The sequence below is a fragment of the Platalea leucorodia genome (genome assembly GCF_965183815.1).
Source record: "Platalea leucorodia genome assembly, chromosome: 22".
NCBI lineage: Eukaryota > Metazoa > Chordata > Aves > Pelecaniformes > Threskiornithidae > Platalea > Platalea leucorodia.
This window is the reverse complement of record NC_138844.1, coordinates 1,768,249-1,780,796: the sequence shown is the minus strand read 5'-3', so window position 1 is coordinate 1,780,796 and position 12,548 is coordinate 1,768,249. Positions and strand designations below refer to the sequence as shown.

The 12,548-nt window shown below is 56.0% G+C and overlaps 1 protein-coding gene across 1 annotated transcript; it reads right to left on the bottom strand.

The window, feature by feature from the left end:
• Window positions 1-9,378: 9,378 nt before the first annotated feature.
• On the bottom strand, window positions 9,379-9,684 carry LOC309599858 (feather keratin Cos1-2-like; the record flags this gene model as incomplete). Its single annotated transcript, XM_082331724.1, has 1 exon — window positions 9,379-9,684. One exon carries the CDS (start codon window positions 9,682-9,684, stop codon window positions 9,379-9,381), a length of 306 nt encoding a protein of 101 aa, XP_082187850.1.
• Between the last annotated feature and the right edge of the window lie 2,864 nt (window positions 9,685-12,548).

Below are 12,548 nucleotides of genomic sequence, written 5' to 3'. Positions count from 1 at the left end.
TCAGGAGATACCTCAGCCAAGCATCAGCCTCTCTGCATGTCCCACCTTCTGCTCCCTTCCCTCTCCCATGGCAAGCAGCCTCAGTACCCAGCAGAAGGAGGAGCAGGCTGAGGAGGAGGAAGAAGAGAAAGGGCTCCAAACTCACCTTCTTCCCAGGGAGGTGGAGGCAAGAAGAGTGGATGAGAGAGTGAGGCGAAGGGCCCGCTTTTATACTGCTCCTGCACCGCCCCAGGCCCACAGTCACTGCACGCGGGCACTAATTTTCCAACAGACTCACCTCCCAAGCAAAATATGCTACCTAATGGCACAGGTTGTGTTTTGGTTTCCATCAACACCGTCATTTCATTTCCTCATTTCTGCCATGACCAGTAGGCCAGGGACGCTCTTTTGAAGTATTGGGATGAGAGGCCCAAGGATTTCCTGAGCAGCATCATGGGTGTACAGGCAGAAGATGTGCCCGCAAGTGCTGGAGGTGTCTGTGCAGATGGAAGACATGGGTCTGGAGAAATCTGGTGAGGTTGTTTTCCAACGCCTGTGCAGGAAGGTGGGCATGTCTTCCCACCAATGCAGTGCTCTCCTGGGTGCCCAGAGGCTTCTGCGAATGAGGACATGCTGCATCCTTCCCCCTCCCTGCCTGCCTCCTTGCTTGCTCCGGCAGTCCCTGAGCACTGCCTGGCAGCGTCCTGAAAGGCAGGTGGGCTGCGCTACTGGTTTCAAACGCCTGCGCCCAAGGAAAGCTTCTCCTTCTGGGAAGACTTTTGCTGGTTTCTTTGGCAAAGGCGTCCCCTCTCGTGGCAGTCTCTGGGGGTCCCCAAGCAGTGCAATCAGCAGGCTTGTGGAAGGAGACCATTGCCCTCCCCAAAACCCTGGTTCCTCAGCAAGCCCTGTGGAGTTGGGTTCCTCCCCTCTCACTACCAGAGGGGTGTGCTGGGGGTCGGGACAGCGCCTTGTTCCTCCCACTCTCCTCACCCCACCATGTGCTTTGTTCACACGCTTTGGACCCTGACCTGCATGATACATAATGGCCTGGCCTGGAGCTGTGTACTCGACTACAGCCCAGTGCTCAGAGCTCATTTTCCTGAGGCAGGGAGGGAACAGCCCTGGCCGGAGGGGAATTCAGCTGTGCGTGGGACATGGGCCTGCAGACAACACGCACTCCTGGCTTGGCCTCACGCCAAAAGGCTGACACATGGCCATTCCGAAATTAGAGTGTGACTCGCCATGGGGAGGGAGAGTCTGTCCCAGGAAGCTTGCCTACTGAAGGCATTGCCTTGCCCTCCTGGGCCGTGTCCCAGCTGCCTCCATGTCTGCAGGGCAGGGAAGTGCATTGCCTCCTTGATGTAGTCTGAGAGCTGGTTTTGTAGCCAGGGCCCTTGTGAGCACATCCCCTGCCTGAGCATCCTCAGGCACGTGGCACTGCAGGGTCCCGCCAGCCCTCGCTGCTCAGGGAGTTGGGGCAAGTTTCCTTGCCTCTCCAATGGTGCTGGGTTGTGCTCCTGGCTGAGGAGGCCTTTGGGGCATGGGAAAGAAGGCATGCTGAAGCACTACTGCCAGGAGAAGATGTATCGCCTGAGACCTGGGGATGATTCCCAGACAGTGGGGAGGTGTTTTTTGCAACTCTTTCTTTCCCTCCACGGAGTATTCAAGAGAGCTCCTCACCACAGCCTGGTCTCTTTGGCTAGGAAGGTGAGGTCTTTGAGACTCCTTTGGCCCAGTCCTCCAGCACATCTAAGTCGCCCTTTACAGCAGCCCTGCCTTGCAGTGCATCAGCTGGCTTGTACGGGTTGACTTGACTCAGGCAGTCCTTGATTTGAAGCCCGCCCACTGCTGGGAGGCCTCCCCCTCCTTCCTTCAACTCTTTCAGAGGGCACAGCGGCCTGGGAGCCCTTGTAGGTGAATACTGAGAGCGAGAAGGCATTGACTCCCCCCAACCTGCTCTCTGTCCACTCTTCAGGAAATCAGCTACCCACGTCAGCAGCGGGCCCACAGGTTCCTCTGTCAATCTTTGGCTGCTGCCAACTGGCTACTGCTGGAAAAGACAACAAAAATTGTTTCTCCAAATGCATTAGCAGCAAAAGGAGAGCTAAGGAGAATCTCCATCCTTTATTGGATGCGGGGGGAAGCCTAGTGACAGAGGAGAAGGAAAAGACTGAGGTACTTAATGCCTTCTTTGCCTCAGTCTTTAATAGTCAGACCAGTTGTGCTCGGGGTACCCAGCCCCCTGAGCTAGAAGATAGGGACAGGGAGCAGAATGAAGCCCCCGTAATCCCCAGGGAAATGGTTAGTGACCTGCTACACCACTTAGACACGGACAAGTCTATGGGGCCGGATGGGATCCAGCCAGACGTACTGAGGGAGCTGGCGGAGGTGCTCACCAGGCCACTTTCCATCGTCTATCAGCAGTCCTGGCTAACCAGGGAGGTCCCAGTTTAGGTTGGATATTAGGAAAAGGTTCTTCACCCAGAGGGTGGGGGAGCACTGGAGCAGTGCTGGGGAAGGCTCTGGAGCAGATCATCCTGAGTGCCTTCACGCGGCACGTACAGGACAACTGGGGATCAGGCCCAGTCAGCATGGGTTTATGAAAGGCAGGTCCTGCTTGACTGACCTGACCTCCTTCAATGATGAGGTGACCCGCTTAGTGGATGAGGGAAAGGCTGTGGATGTCTATCTGGACTTTAGTAAGGTCTTTGACACTGTTTCCTGTGGCATTGTCCTGGAGAAACTGGGTATTCATGGCTGGGATACTCTTCGTATCCAGTGAAAAACTGTCTGGATGGCCAGGCCCAAAAACTTGTGGTGAATGGAGCCAAATCCAGTTGGCGGCCAGTCACAAGTGCTGCTCCCCAGGGCTCAGTATGGGGCCAGTTCTGTTTACTGTCTTTATCAAGGATCTGGAGGAGGCGATTGAGTGCACCCTCAGTCAGTTTGCAGATGACACCAAGTTGGGCGGGCGTGTTGATCTGCTGGAGGGTAGAAAGTCTCGACAGAGGGACCTGGCCAGGCTGGATCGATGGGCCGAGGCCAGCTGTATGAGGTTCAACAAGGCAAAGTGCTGGGTCCTGCACTTGGGTCACAACAAGCCCATGCAACGCTACAGGCTTGGGGAAGAATGTCTGGAGAGCTGCCTGGCGGAAAAGGAGCTGGGGGTGTTGGTCGACAGCCGGCTGAATATGAGCCGGCAGTGTGCCCAGGTGGCCCAGAAGGCCAAGGGCATCCTGGCTTGCGTCAGAAATAGTGTGGCCAGCAGGACTGGGGACGTGATCATCCCCTTGTACTTGGCACTGGTGAGGCTGCACCTCAAGTACTGTGTTCAGTGTTGGGCCCTCACTACAGGAAGGACATTGAGGTGCTGGAGCGTGGCCAGAGAAGGGCAACGAAGCTGATGAAGGGTGTAGAGCACAAGTCTTAGGAGGAGCAGCTGAGGGAGCTGGGGTTGTTTAGCCTGGAGAAAAGGAGGCTGAGGGGAGATGTTATCGCTCTCTACAACTGCCTGAAAGGAGGTTGCAGCGAGGTGGGGGGTCGGTCTCTTCTCCCCAGTAACAAGCTATAGGACGAGAGGAAATGGCCTCAAGTTGCGCCAGGGCAGGTTTAGGTTGGATGTTAGGAAAAAGTTCTTCACTGAAAGGGTAGTCAGGCACTGGCACAGGCTGCCCAGGGCAGTGGTTGAGTCCTCATCCCTGGAGGTATTTCAAAGATGGGTAGATATAGTGCTAAGGGACATGGTTTAGTGGTGGACTTGGCAGTGCTAGGTTAACGGTTGGACTCGATGATCTTAAAGGTCTTTTTCAACCTAAACGATTCTAGGATTCTATGATTCTGTGTTGCTCTTGATGGTTGTTGCCTGTTGCTCTTCATGCCCCTTGCAAGACTCAATGCAGGCTGAGTTGGCTTTCCTAACAGCATCGCAACATGCCTAGGAATTATTTCCAAATTCCTCCTTTGCAGCTCGTTCCTCCTTCCACCTCCAGGATGCTGCCTTTTGACATTGCTTCCCCACCTTGAGTCCCACCTTAGGCAAAGGTGATCTGCTGAGACATTGAATTTGTTTTCCTGAGTATCGGGCTGGACCCTTCTTGCTCTTGGACCATGAGGTGCCTAAGGCGCTGCCAGCTTTTCTGAGCTCCTTTGCCCTTCACAGCTGCCTCCATGGCATTCTACCTACCAGCTGCCTGACTAGGCCCAATTTGGCATGCCTGAAAGCCAGGGACAGCACTCTGCTACTGGCTTTCCTTCCTGTGTTCACATCGTGAACTCCGCTGCTTCTCAGGTGTGACAGCCAAGGCTGCCCTTGATTCCAATGTTCCTAAGCAATTTATCCTTGTCAGTGGCAGCTGTGCATCACCTCTCTTTTGCCCATGACAGAATCACAGGATCCTTGAGGTTGGAAGGGACCTCTGGAGATCGTCTAGTCCAACCGCCCCTGCTCAAAGCACGGTCAGCCTTTGGAAGGTTCTTAGGGCCAAGTCCTGTCAAGCTCTGAATATCTACAAGGATGGAGAAGCCACAATTTATCCGGGCACCCCCAGCCGGTGCTTGACCATGCTCACACTAACAATGTGGTTTCTTCTGTTTTCCTGGAATTTCCCCTATTTCAATATGTGCCCGTTACCTCTTGTTCCTTCACTGGATAGGACTCGGAAGAGTCTGGCTCTACGTTCTTGACTCCCTCCCGTCAGCTCTTTTACCCATTGGTAAGAGTCTCACTGGCTTCCCTCCAGTCCTCAGATGCATTCCCTGGCTGCTGTGACTTTCAAAGGGACTTGAGAGCGACCTTGTAGTGACACCAACCGACTCCCTCGGGTGCCTCCCAGCAGGTCGCTTGCAGTCATGGCAGTCCAATCGGTTTAAATGCTCCCAGACCCGATCCTCCACTGCTGCAGGTCTTTCCTGGTCCAGATATTCCTAGGAATGTCAGGAGAGCGATCTCTTGACGGCAAACCCTGCCAGAGCAAGACCAAGGCAAGGAAACCTTGGAGTTACCTCCACCTTTGCTGTAAGCCCTGTCCCCAGGGAAGCTGCCCCCTTCAGGGTTGGGGCTGCCTTTGACCAAGGCTTGCTTTTGCTGCTGACCTACGTGGAAGAAGACCTTCTTGTTGCCCTCCACATGCTTTGCCTGATTCAATGCCAGGTGGACCTGTCCAGCAGTTAGACATGACCCTGCCCGGGGTATCCTTGGGCCTCTCATCCCAGCACATGAAAGGAGCCTGCATGGCACACCAAGCATGTCAGCAATGAGGAAATGAAATGGCAGCACCGATGGAAACCAAACCACAACCTGTGGCATTAGGTAGGCTATTTTGCTTGGGAGGTGAGTCTGTTGGAAAATTAGTGCCCGCGTGCAGTGACTGTGGGCCTGGGGTGGTGCAGGAGCAGTATAAAAGCGGGCCCTTCTCCTCACTCTCTCATCCACTCTTCTCACCTCCATCTCCTTGGGAAGAAGGTGAGTCTGAAGCCCTTTCTCTTCCTCCTCTGCATTTTCCTTTGGGTTTTCTCAGTGTGTACCTGCCGTTTGTCCTACACTGGGTCGTGGGGCTACCTATGATGGGAGAGGGAAGGGAAGAGAAGGTGTGGCATGGAGAGAGGCTGATGCTTGGCTGAAGTGGGCGATGGGCTAGACGGGGACCTCGACGAGCTTGGTCGCACTTGGCAGGGCTGTTTTGGGCTGAGGGGAAGGTGAAGCCCGTGAGGCTCCCTAAAATGCCTCTAGCTCTTGTCTCCAGCTCATGGTTTTTCTCCCTCGCGGTGGGGTGACAGGCTGCTCCTCACCCATCGCCCCTGCCCTGCTTCCCCCTGCCCTCTCTCCCAGGTGCACCTCCAGCCCCAAGACATGTCCTGCTACAACCCATGCCTGCCCTGCCAGCCCTGCGGCCCCACCCCGCTGGCCAACAGCTGCAATGAGCCCTGTGTCAGGCAGTGCCAGGACTCCACCGTCGTCATCCAGCCCTCCCCCGTGGTGGTGACCCTGCCCGGACCCATCCTCAGCTCCTTCCCGCAGAGCACCGCCGTGGGATCCTCCACCTCCGCTGCCGTTGGCAGCATCCTCAGCTCTCAGGGAGTGCCCATCTCCTCCGGGGGCTTTGGCCTCTCGGGCTTCGGCAGCCGCTACTGTGGCAGGAGTTGCCTCCCCTGCTAAAGCTGCTGGCGATGGCCCTGGGGAAGGCCCCCAGGGACCCACAAGATGGTACCGGACTGGGGACAGAGCATCGACTTGTTTCCTGAGGAACTGAGCAACGCCAGCACCCCTTGCAAAAGGACGGGGCCAGCCTGGGCTCTCCGAAAGCATGGCCCATGCCTCCCTTTCCCTCTTCCGCTCTCTCCTTTCCCTCCTGTGTCCTTGCTCTGTTGCGCTCCCGTGGGCTGTGAGCCCCACAAAGCCAGCCTAGGGCAGAACTGCTGGCCCTGCTCTGTCTCTGGGGCAGGCAGATGGAGACCTGGCGGGATCTCTGCCACAGCCATGGGGCGCCGATTCATATATGCCCCTGGTGCTCCCTGCACGGGGACCTGCACCCGTCTTGACCTCATTTCCCTCTTGCCTCATTAAAGTTCTGCTGCATGCCAGCCCATGCCTTTGCCTCGTCCTTTCCCCTGCAGACACTTTGCCAAGGTGCCCAGGAAGAGAGATGTTGCTCAGGGGTGGGTCTGGGAGGAGGTCATTAGAGGTGGTTCTGCCGTGATTGTTAACACAGGCTTGCTTCGAATATGCTTAGCCATGCTCAGTGTGACCATCTGCTTTCTGAACTTCTGTGCCTCTCTGGGGCTGGACAGAGTGACCCGAGGCAGTTGAATGACCATAGCTACTGCAGAGATGATTTTAGGTCTCCCACCAAAGCCTTCTCTTCTCCGTGCTCAGCGAGCCCTGTGCCCTCAGCCTCTCCTCCCCAACCAAGTGCTCCAGCCCCCTCACCATCCAGCCCACCCTCCGCTGAACTCCCTCCATTCAGTCAAGGTCTTTCTTGCATTAGAGCCCAAAACGCGAAACAGTGTTCTAGATGGCGTCAGGTGAGTGCTGAGCAGAGGGCGATCACCACTCCCATCGCTCTGCTGTCTGCACGCCTGCTCATATAGCCCAGGATGTTGATGACAGTCCTTGGTGTGCGGGAAGAGTGCTGGGAGTCGCACCTGTTTTGATGGGGTTGCCGCAAAAGCACCTTTCGTGGCCCTGCTTGTCAGGGGCCGAAGGATTCGTGGGGAGACAGGGCTGGTTACTACCAAGGCAGCTTCTGATCAGGGCTCTGGGTGGAGAAGTATCATCTCGCGCGGCTGTGTCCTGCAGCAGTTCAGCTGCTCCCCTTTGTCGGCGGCAAGTCTCTCCGCAGCCTTTGCTGCTGGTCTGCGCACTGCTTTGGAGAGCTCTTGGACAGCCCTTTGAGACACTCAGCCCACACCCGCTGCCTCTCTTCCTGGCGCGGGTCTCTCCCTGCTCCCCTCTCTGCAGAAACATTCCCAGGAAAGCCTGGGCACAGAGAGGGAAGGAGCAGGGCAAGGAGGGCATGCGCTGCCCGTGGGCCTGTGTGGTGTGCTGCCCCTGACTAGTACTAAGCACCCCGCAGCAGCTCTCTCAATCCGTTGTCCCATTTGGATGGGGGGAGAGTTGGAAGAGCAAGAAAGCGAAATACCCTCGGGCTGAGATCAGGCCAGTCTAAGAGGGGAAGGGGAAAGAAGGGAGAAAACCAAGTGGTGCAAAGGCAATCACCCACCACCTAGCAGCAGCAGACTCATGCCCGTGCATTCTCCCAAGAGCTGCTCCTTTGGAAAGACTGCGCAAGATTTTATTGCTGAGCGTGATGTTATGTGGCATGCAATAGCCTTGTGGTCAATTCAGGTCAGCCGTCCTGGTGGTGTCCCCTCCCCGGTGCTTGCCCACCCCTAGCCTCTGCTGTGGGGGGTGCAGAGTGAGAAAGAGAGACGGCCTTGATGGTGAGCAAGCACTGTGCAGAACTAGCTAAAGCTTTGGTGTGTTGTCTGCACTGTTTCTGCACACATTTGAAGCACAGCACTTTGGCTGCATCCCAAGAGTTACAGTCAACGTCTCCAGGTCCAAGTGGAAACCAGTGACGACTGGTGTCCTTCGGGGGTCCGTCCTGGGACCAAGACTGTTTCCTGCCTTCACCAATGACATGGATAGTGCGACTGAGTGCGCCCTCATCAAGTTTGTGCATGACACCAGGGTGAGGGGTGCAACTGGTACGCTTGAGGGAAGGGATGCTGTCCAGAGGGATCTTGACAGGCTTGAGGAATGGTCCGATGTGAAATTCAGGAACTTGGACAAGGCCAAGTGCAAGGTCCTGCACCTGCGTTGGGGCAATCCTCCATATCAATACAGACTGGAGGATAAACGGCTGAGAGCAGCCCTGCAAAGAAGGACTTGGAGACACTGGTGGTTGAAAAATTGTGCATGAGCATGCCAGTTGAGGTCCAGAGAAGGCCTACAAAAATGATCTGGGGGATGTAAGAGCTGTCCTATGAAGAAAGGCTGAGGGAGGTGGGGTTGTTGAGCCTGGAGAAGAGAAGGCTCTGGGGAGACCTTATTGCAGCCTTTCAATATATAAAGGGGACTTATAAGGAAGTTGGAGAGAGACATTTTATCAAGGCCTGTAGGGACAGGAGAAGGTTTTAAACTGAAATCGGGTAGATGCAGCTTGGACGTAAGGAAGAAATGGATTACGATGAGGGTGGTGAGACACTGGAAAAGGTTGCCCCGAGAATGATGGGCTGCCCCATCACTGGCAGTGTTGAAAGTGAGGTTCAACGGAACTTTGAGGGACGTGAGGTAGTGCCAGATATCCCTGCCCATGGCAGGGGGCTTGGACTAGATGATCTTTCAAGGTCTCTTCCAAGCACAACCATTCTCTGATTGTATTCTACTATGGTCGGCTGTCAAGGCAGCCCACTGCACTGTGTTCCTCTGTTCCTTTGAGAATGCTATGGTGAGGATGGGTTGTCCTGGCCTCTCCTGGGAAGCTAGTGCCTATGTCTTGTCAATACCACATTCCCTGCTGACTACTTGCATCACAGTGTTGAGCTTTCCAAGGAAAAAGAAGAGGTGTGAACAACAAAGTGGATGGTAGTGACTGAACGATGTCGGGTAATTCCACCGCGATGCAGAAAGGCAGACAATTTTAGAAACTAGAGGATCACCCGGTGCGCAACTAAACATGCTGACTGCAAGCCTGGGTTGACAATCAGTGCAAAATCATCCCCAACACGCCCCTCCCAGAACCAGCCCTGAGGAACATGTCTCTGCGTGGGCATCATGGGAGAGCATCTTTAGGGGAAAGGATGAGAGAGAAGCGCAGGCTGGGATGCAGCAGCAGTTTAATGAGTGAAAAGGGGGAAACGAGGTCGATCCGAGTGGAGGCCTCAGTGCAGGCAGCAGCTTTAGCAGGGGAGGCACCGGCTGCCACAGTAGCGGCTGCCGAAGCCTGAGAGGCCAAAGCCCCCGGAGGAGATGGGCACTCCCTGAGAGCTGAGGATGCTGCCAACGGCAGCGGAGGTGGAGGATCCCACGGCGGTGCTCTGCGGGAAGGAGCTGAGGATGGGTCCGGGCAGGGTCACCACCACGGGGGAGGGCTGGATGACGACGGTGGAGTCCTGGCACTGCCTGACACAGGGCTCATTGCAGCTGTTGGCCAGCGGGGTGGGGCCGCAGGGCTGGCAGGGCAGGCACGGGTTGTAGCAGGACATGTCTTGGGGCTGGAGGTGCGCCTGGGAGAGAGAGGGCAGGGGGAATGAGAGGAGGAGGGGTGGTTGAAGAGCAGCCTATCCCCCCAGCCCAAGGCCGCCCCTTTCCGTCAGCGCAAAAGAGCTTCACCAAAAGTGACTAAGCCCAGGGAGGTCTTCACCTAGCGCATAGCTCAGGAGATACCTCAGCCAAGCATCAGCCTCTCTGCATGTCCCACCTTCTGCTCCCTTCCCTCTCCCATGGCAAGCAGCCTCAGGACCCAGCAGAAGGAGGAGCAGGCTGAGGAGGAGGAAGAAGAGAAAGGGCTCCAAACTCACCTTCTTCCCAGGGAGGTGGAGGCAAGAAGAGTGGATGAGAGAGTGAGGCGAAGGGCCCGCTTTTATACTGCTCCTGCACCGCCCCAGGCCCACAGTCACTGCACGCGGGCACTAATTTTCCAACAGACTCACCTCCCAAGCAAAATATGCTACCTAATGGCACAGGTTGTGTTTTGGTTTCCATCAACACCGTCATTTCATTTCCTCATTTCTGCCATGACCAGTAGGCCAGGGACGCTCTTTTGAAGTATTGGGATGAGAGGCCCAAGGATTTCCTGAGCAGCATCATGGGTGTACAGGCAGAAGATGTGCCCGCAAGTGCTGGAGGTGTCTGTGCAGATGGAAGACATGGGTCTGGAGAAATCTGGTGAGGTTGTATTCCAACGCCTGTGCAGGAAGGTGGGCATGTCTTCCCACCAATGCAGTGCTCTCCTGGGTGCCCAGAGGCTTCTGCGAATGAGGACATGCTGCATCCTTCCCCCTCCCTGCCTGCCTCCTTGCTTGCTCCGGCAGTCCCTGAGCACTGCCTGGCAGCGTCCTGAAAGGCAGGTGGGCTGCGCTACTGGTTTCAAACGCCTGCGCCCAAGGAAAGCTTCTCCTTCTGGGAAGACTTTTGCTGGTTTCTTTGGCAAAGGCGTCCCCTCTCGTGGCAGTCTCTGGGGGTCCCCAAGCAGTGCAATCAGCAGGCTTGTGGAAGGAGACCATTGCCCTCCCCAAAACCCTGGTTCCTCAGCAAGCCCTGTGGAGTTGGGTTCCTCCCCTCTCACTACCAGAGGGGTGTGCTGGGGGTCGGGACAGCGCCTTGTTCCTCCCACTCTCCTCACCCCACCATGTGCTTTGTTCACACGCTTTGGACCCTGACCTGCATGATACATAATGGCCTGGCCTGGAGCTGTGTACTCGACTACAGCCCAGTGCTCAGAGCTCATTTTCCTGAGGCAGGGAGGGAACAGCCCTGGCCGGAGGGGAATTCAGCTGTGCGTGGGACACGGGCCTGCAGACAACACGCACTCCTGGCTTGGCCTCACGCCAAAAGGCTGACACATGGCCATTCCGAAATTAGAGTGTGACTCGCCATGGGGAGGGAGAGTCTGTCCCAGGAAGCTTGCCTACTGAAGGCATTGCCTTGCCCTCCTGGGCCGTGTCCCAGCTGCCTCCATGTCTGCAGGGCAGGGAAGTGCATTGCCTCCTTGATGTAGTCTGAGAGCTGGTTTTGTAGCCAGGGCCCTTGTGAGCACATCCCCTGCCTGAGCATCCTCAGGCACGTGGCACTGCAGGGTCCCGCCAGCCCTCGCTGCTCAGGGAGTTGGGGCAAGTTTCCTTGCCTCTCCAATGGTGCTGGGTTGTGCTCCTGGCTGAGGAGGCCTTTGGGGCATGGGAAAGAAGGCATGCTGAAGCACTACTGCCAGGAGAAGATGTATCGCCTGAGACCTGGGGATGATTCCCAGACAGTGGGGAGGTGTTTTTTGCAACTCTTTCTTTCCCTCCACGGAGTATTCAAGAGAGCTCCTCACCACAGCCTGGTCTCTTTGGCTAGGAAGGTGAGGTCTTTGAGACTCCTTTGGCCCAGTCCTCCAGCACATCTAAGTCGCCCTTTACAGCAGCCCTGCCTTGCAGTGCATCAGCTGGCTTGTACGGGTTGACTTGACTCAGGCAGTCCTTGATTTGAAGCCCGCCCACTGCTGGGAGGCCTCCCCCTCCTTCCTTCAACTCTTTCAGAGGGCACAGCGGCCTGGGAGCCCTTGTAGGTGAATACTGAGAGCGAGAAGGCATTGACTCCCCCCAACCTGCTCTCTGTCCACTCTTCAGGAAATCAGCTACCCACGTCAGCAGCGGGCCCACAGGTTCCTCTGTCAATCTTTGGCTGCTGCCAACTGGCTACTGCTGGAAAAGACAACAAAAATTGTTTCTCCAAATGCATTAGCAGCAAAAGGAGAGCTAAGGAGAATCTCCATCCTTTATTGGATGCGGGGGGAAGCCTAGTGACAGAGGAGAAGGAAAAGACTGAGGTACTTAATGCCTTCTTTGCCTCAGTCTTTAATAGTCAGACCAGTTGTGCTCGGGGTACCCAGCCCCCTGAGCTAGAAGATAGGGACAGGGAGCAGAATGAAGCCCCCGTAATCCCCAGGGAAATGGTTAGTGACCTGCTACACCACTTAGACACGGACAAGTCTATGGGGCCGGATGGGATCCAGCCAGACGTACTGAGGGAGCTGGCGGAGGTGCTCACCAGGCCACTTTCCATCGTCTATCAGCAGTCCTGGCTAACCAGGGAGGTCCCAGTTTAGGTTGGATATTAGGAAAAGGTTCTTCACCCAGAGGGTGGGGGAGCACTGGAGCAGTGCTGGGGAAGGCTCTGGAGCAGATCATCCTGAGTGCCTTCACGCGGCACGTACAGGACAACTGGGGATCAGGCCCAGTCAGCATGGGTTTATGAAAGGCAGGTCCTGCTTGACTGACCTGACCTCCTTCAATGATGAGGTGACCCGCTTAGTGGATGAGGGAAAGGCTGTGGATGTCTATCTGGACTTTAGTAAGGTCTTTGACAC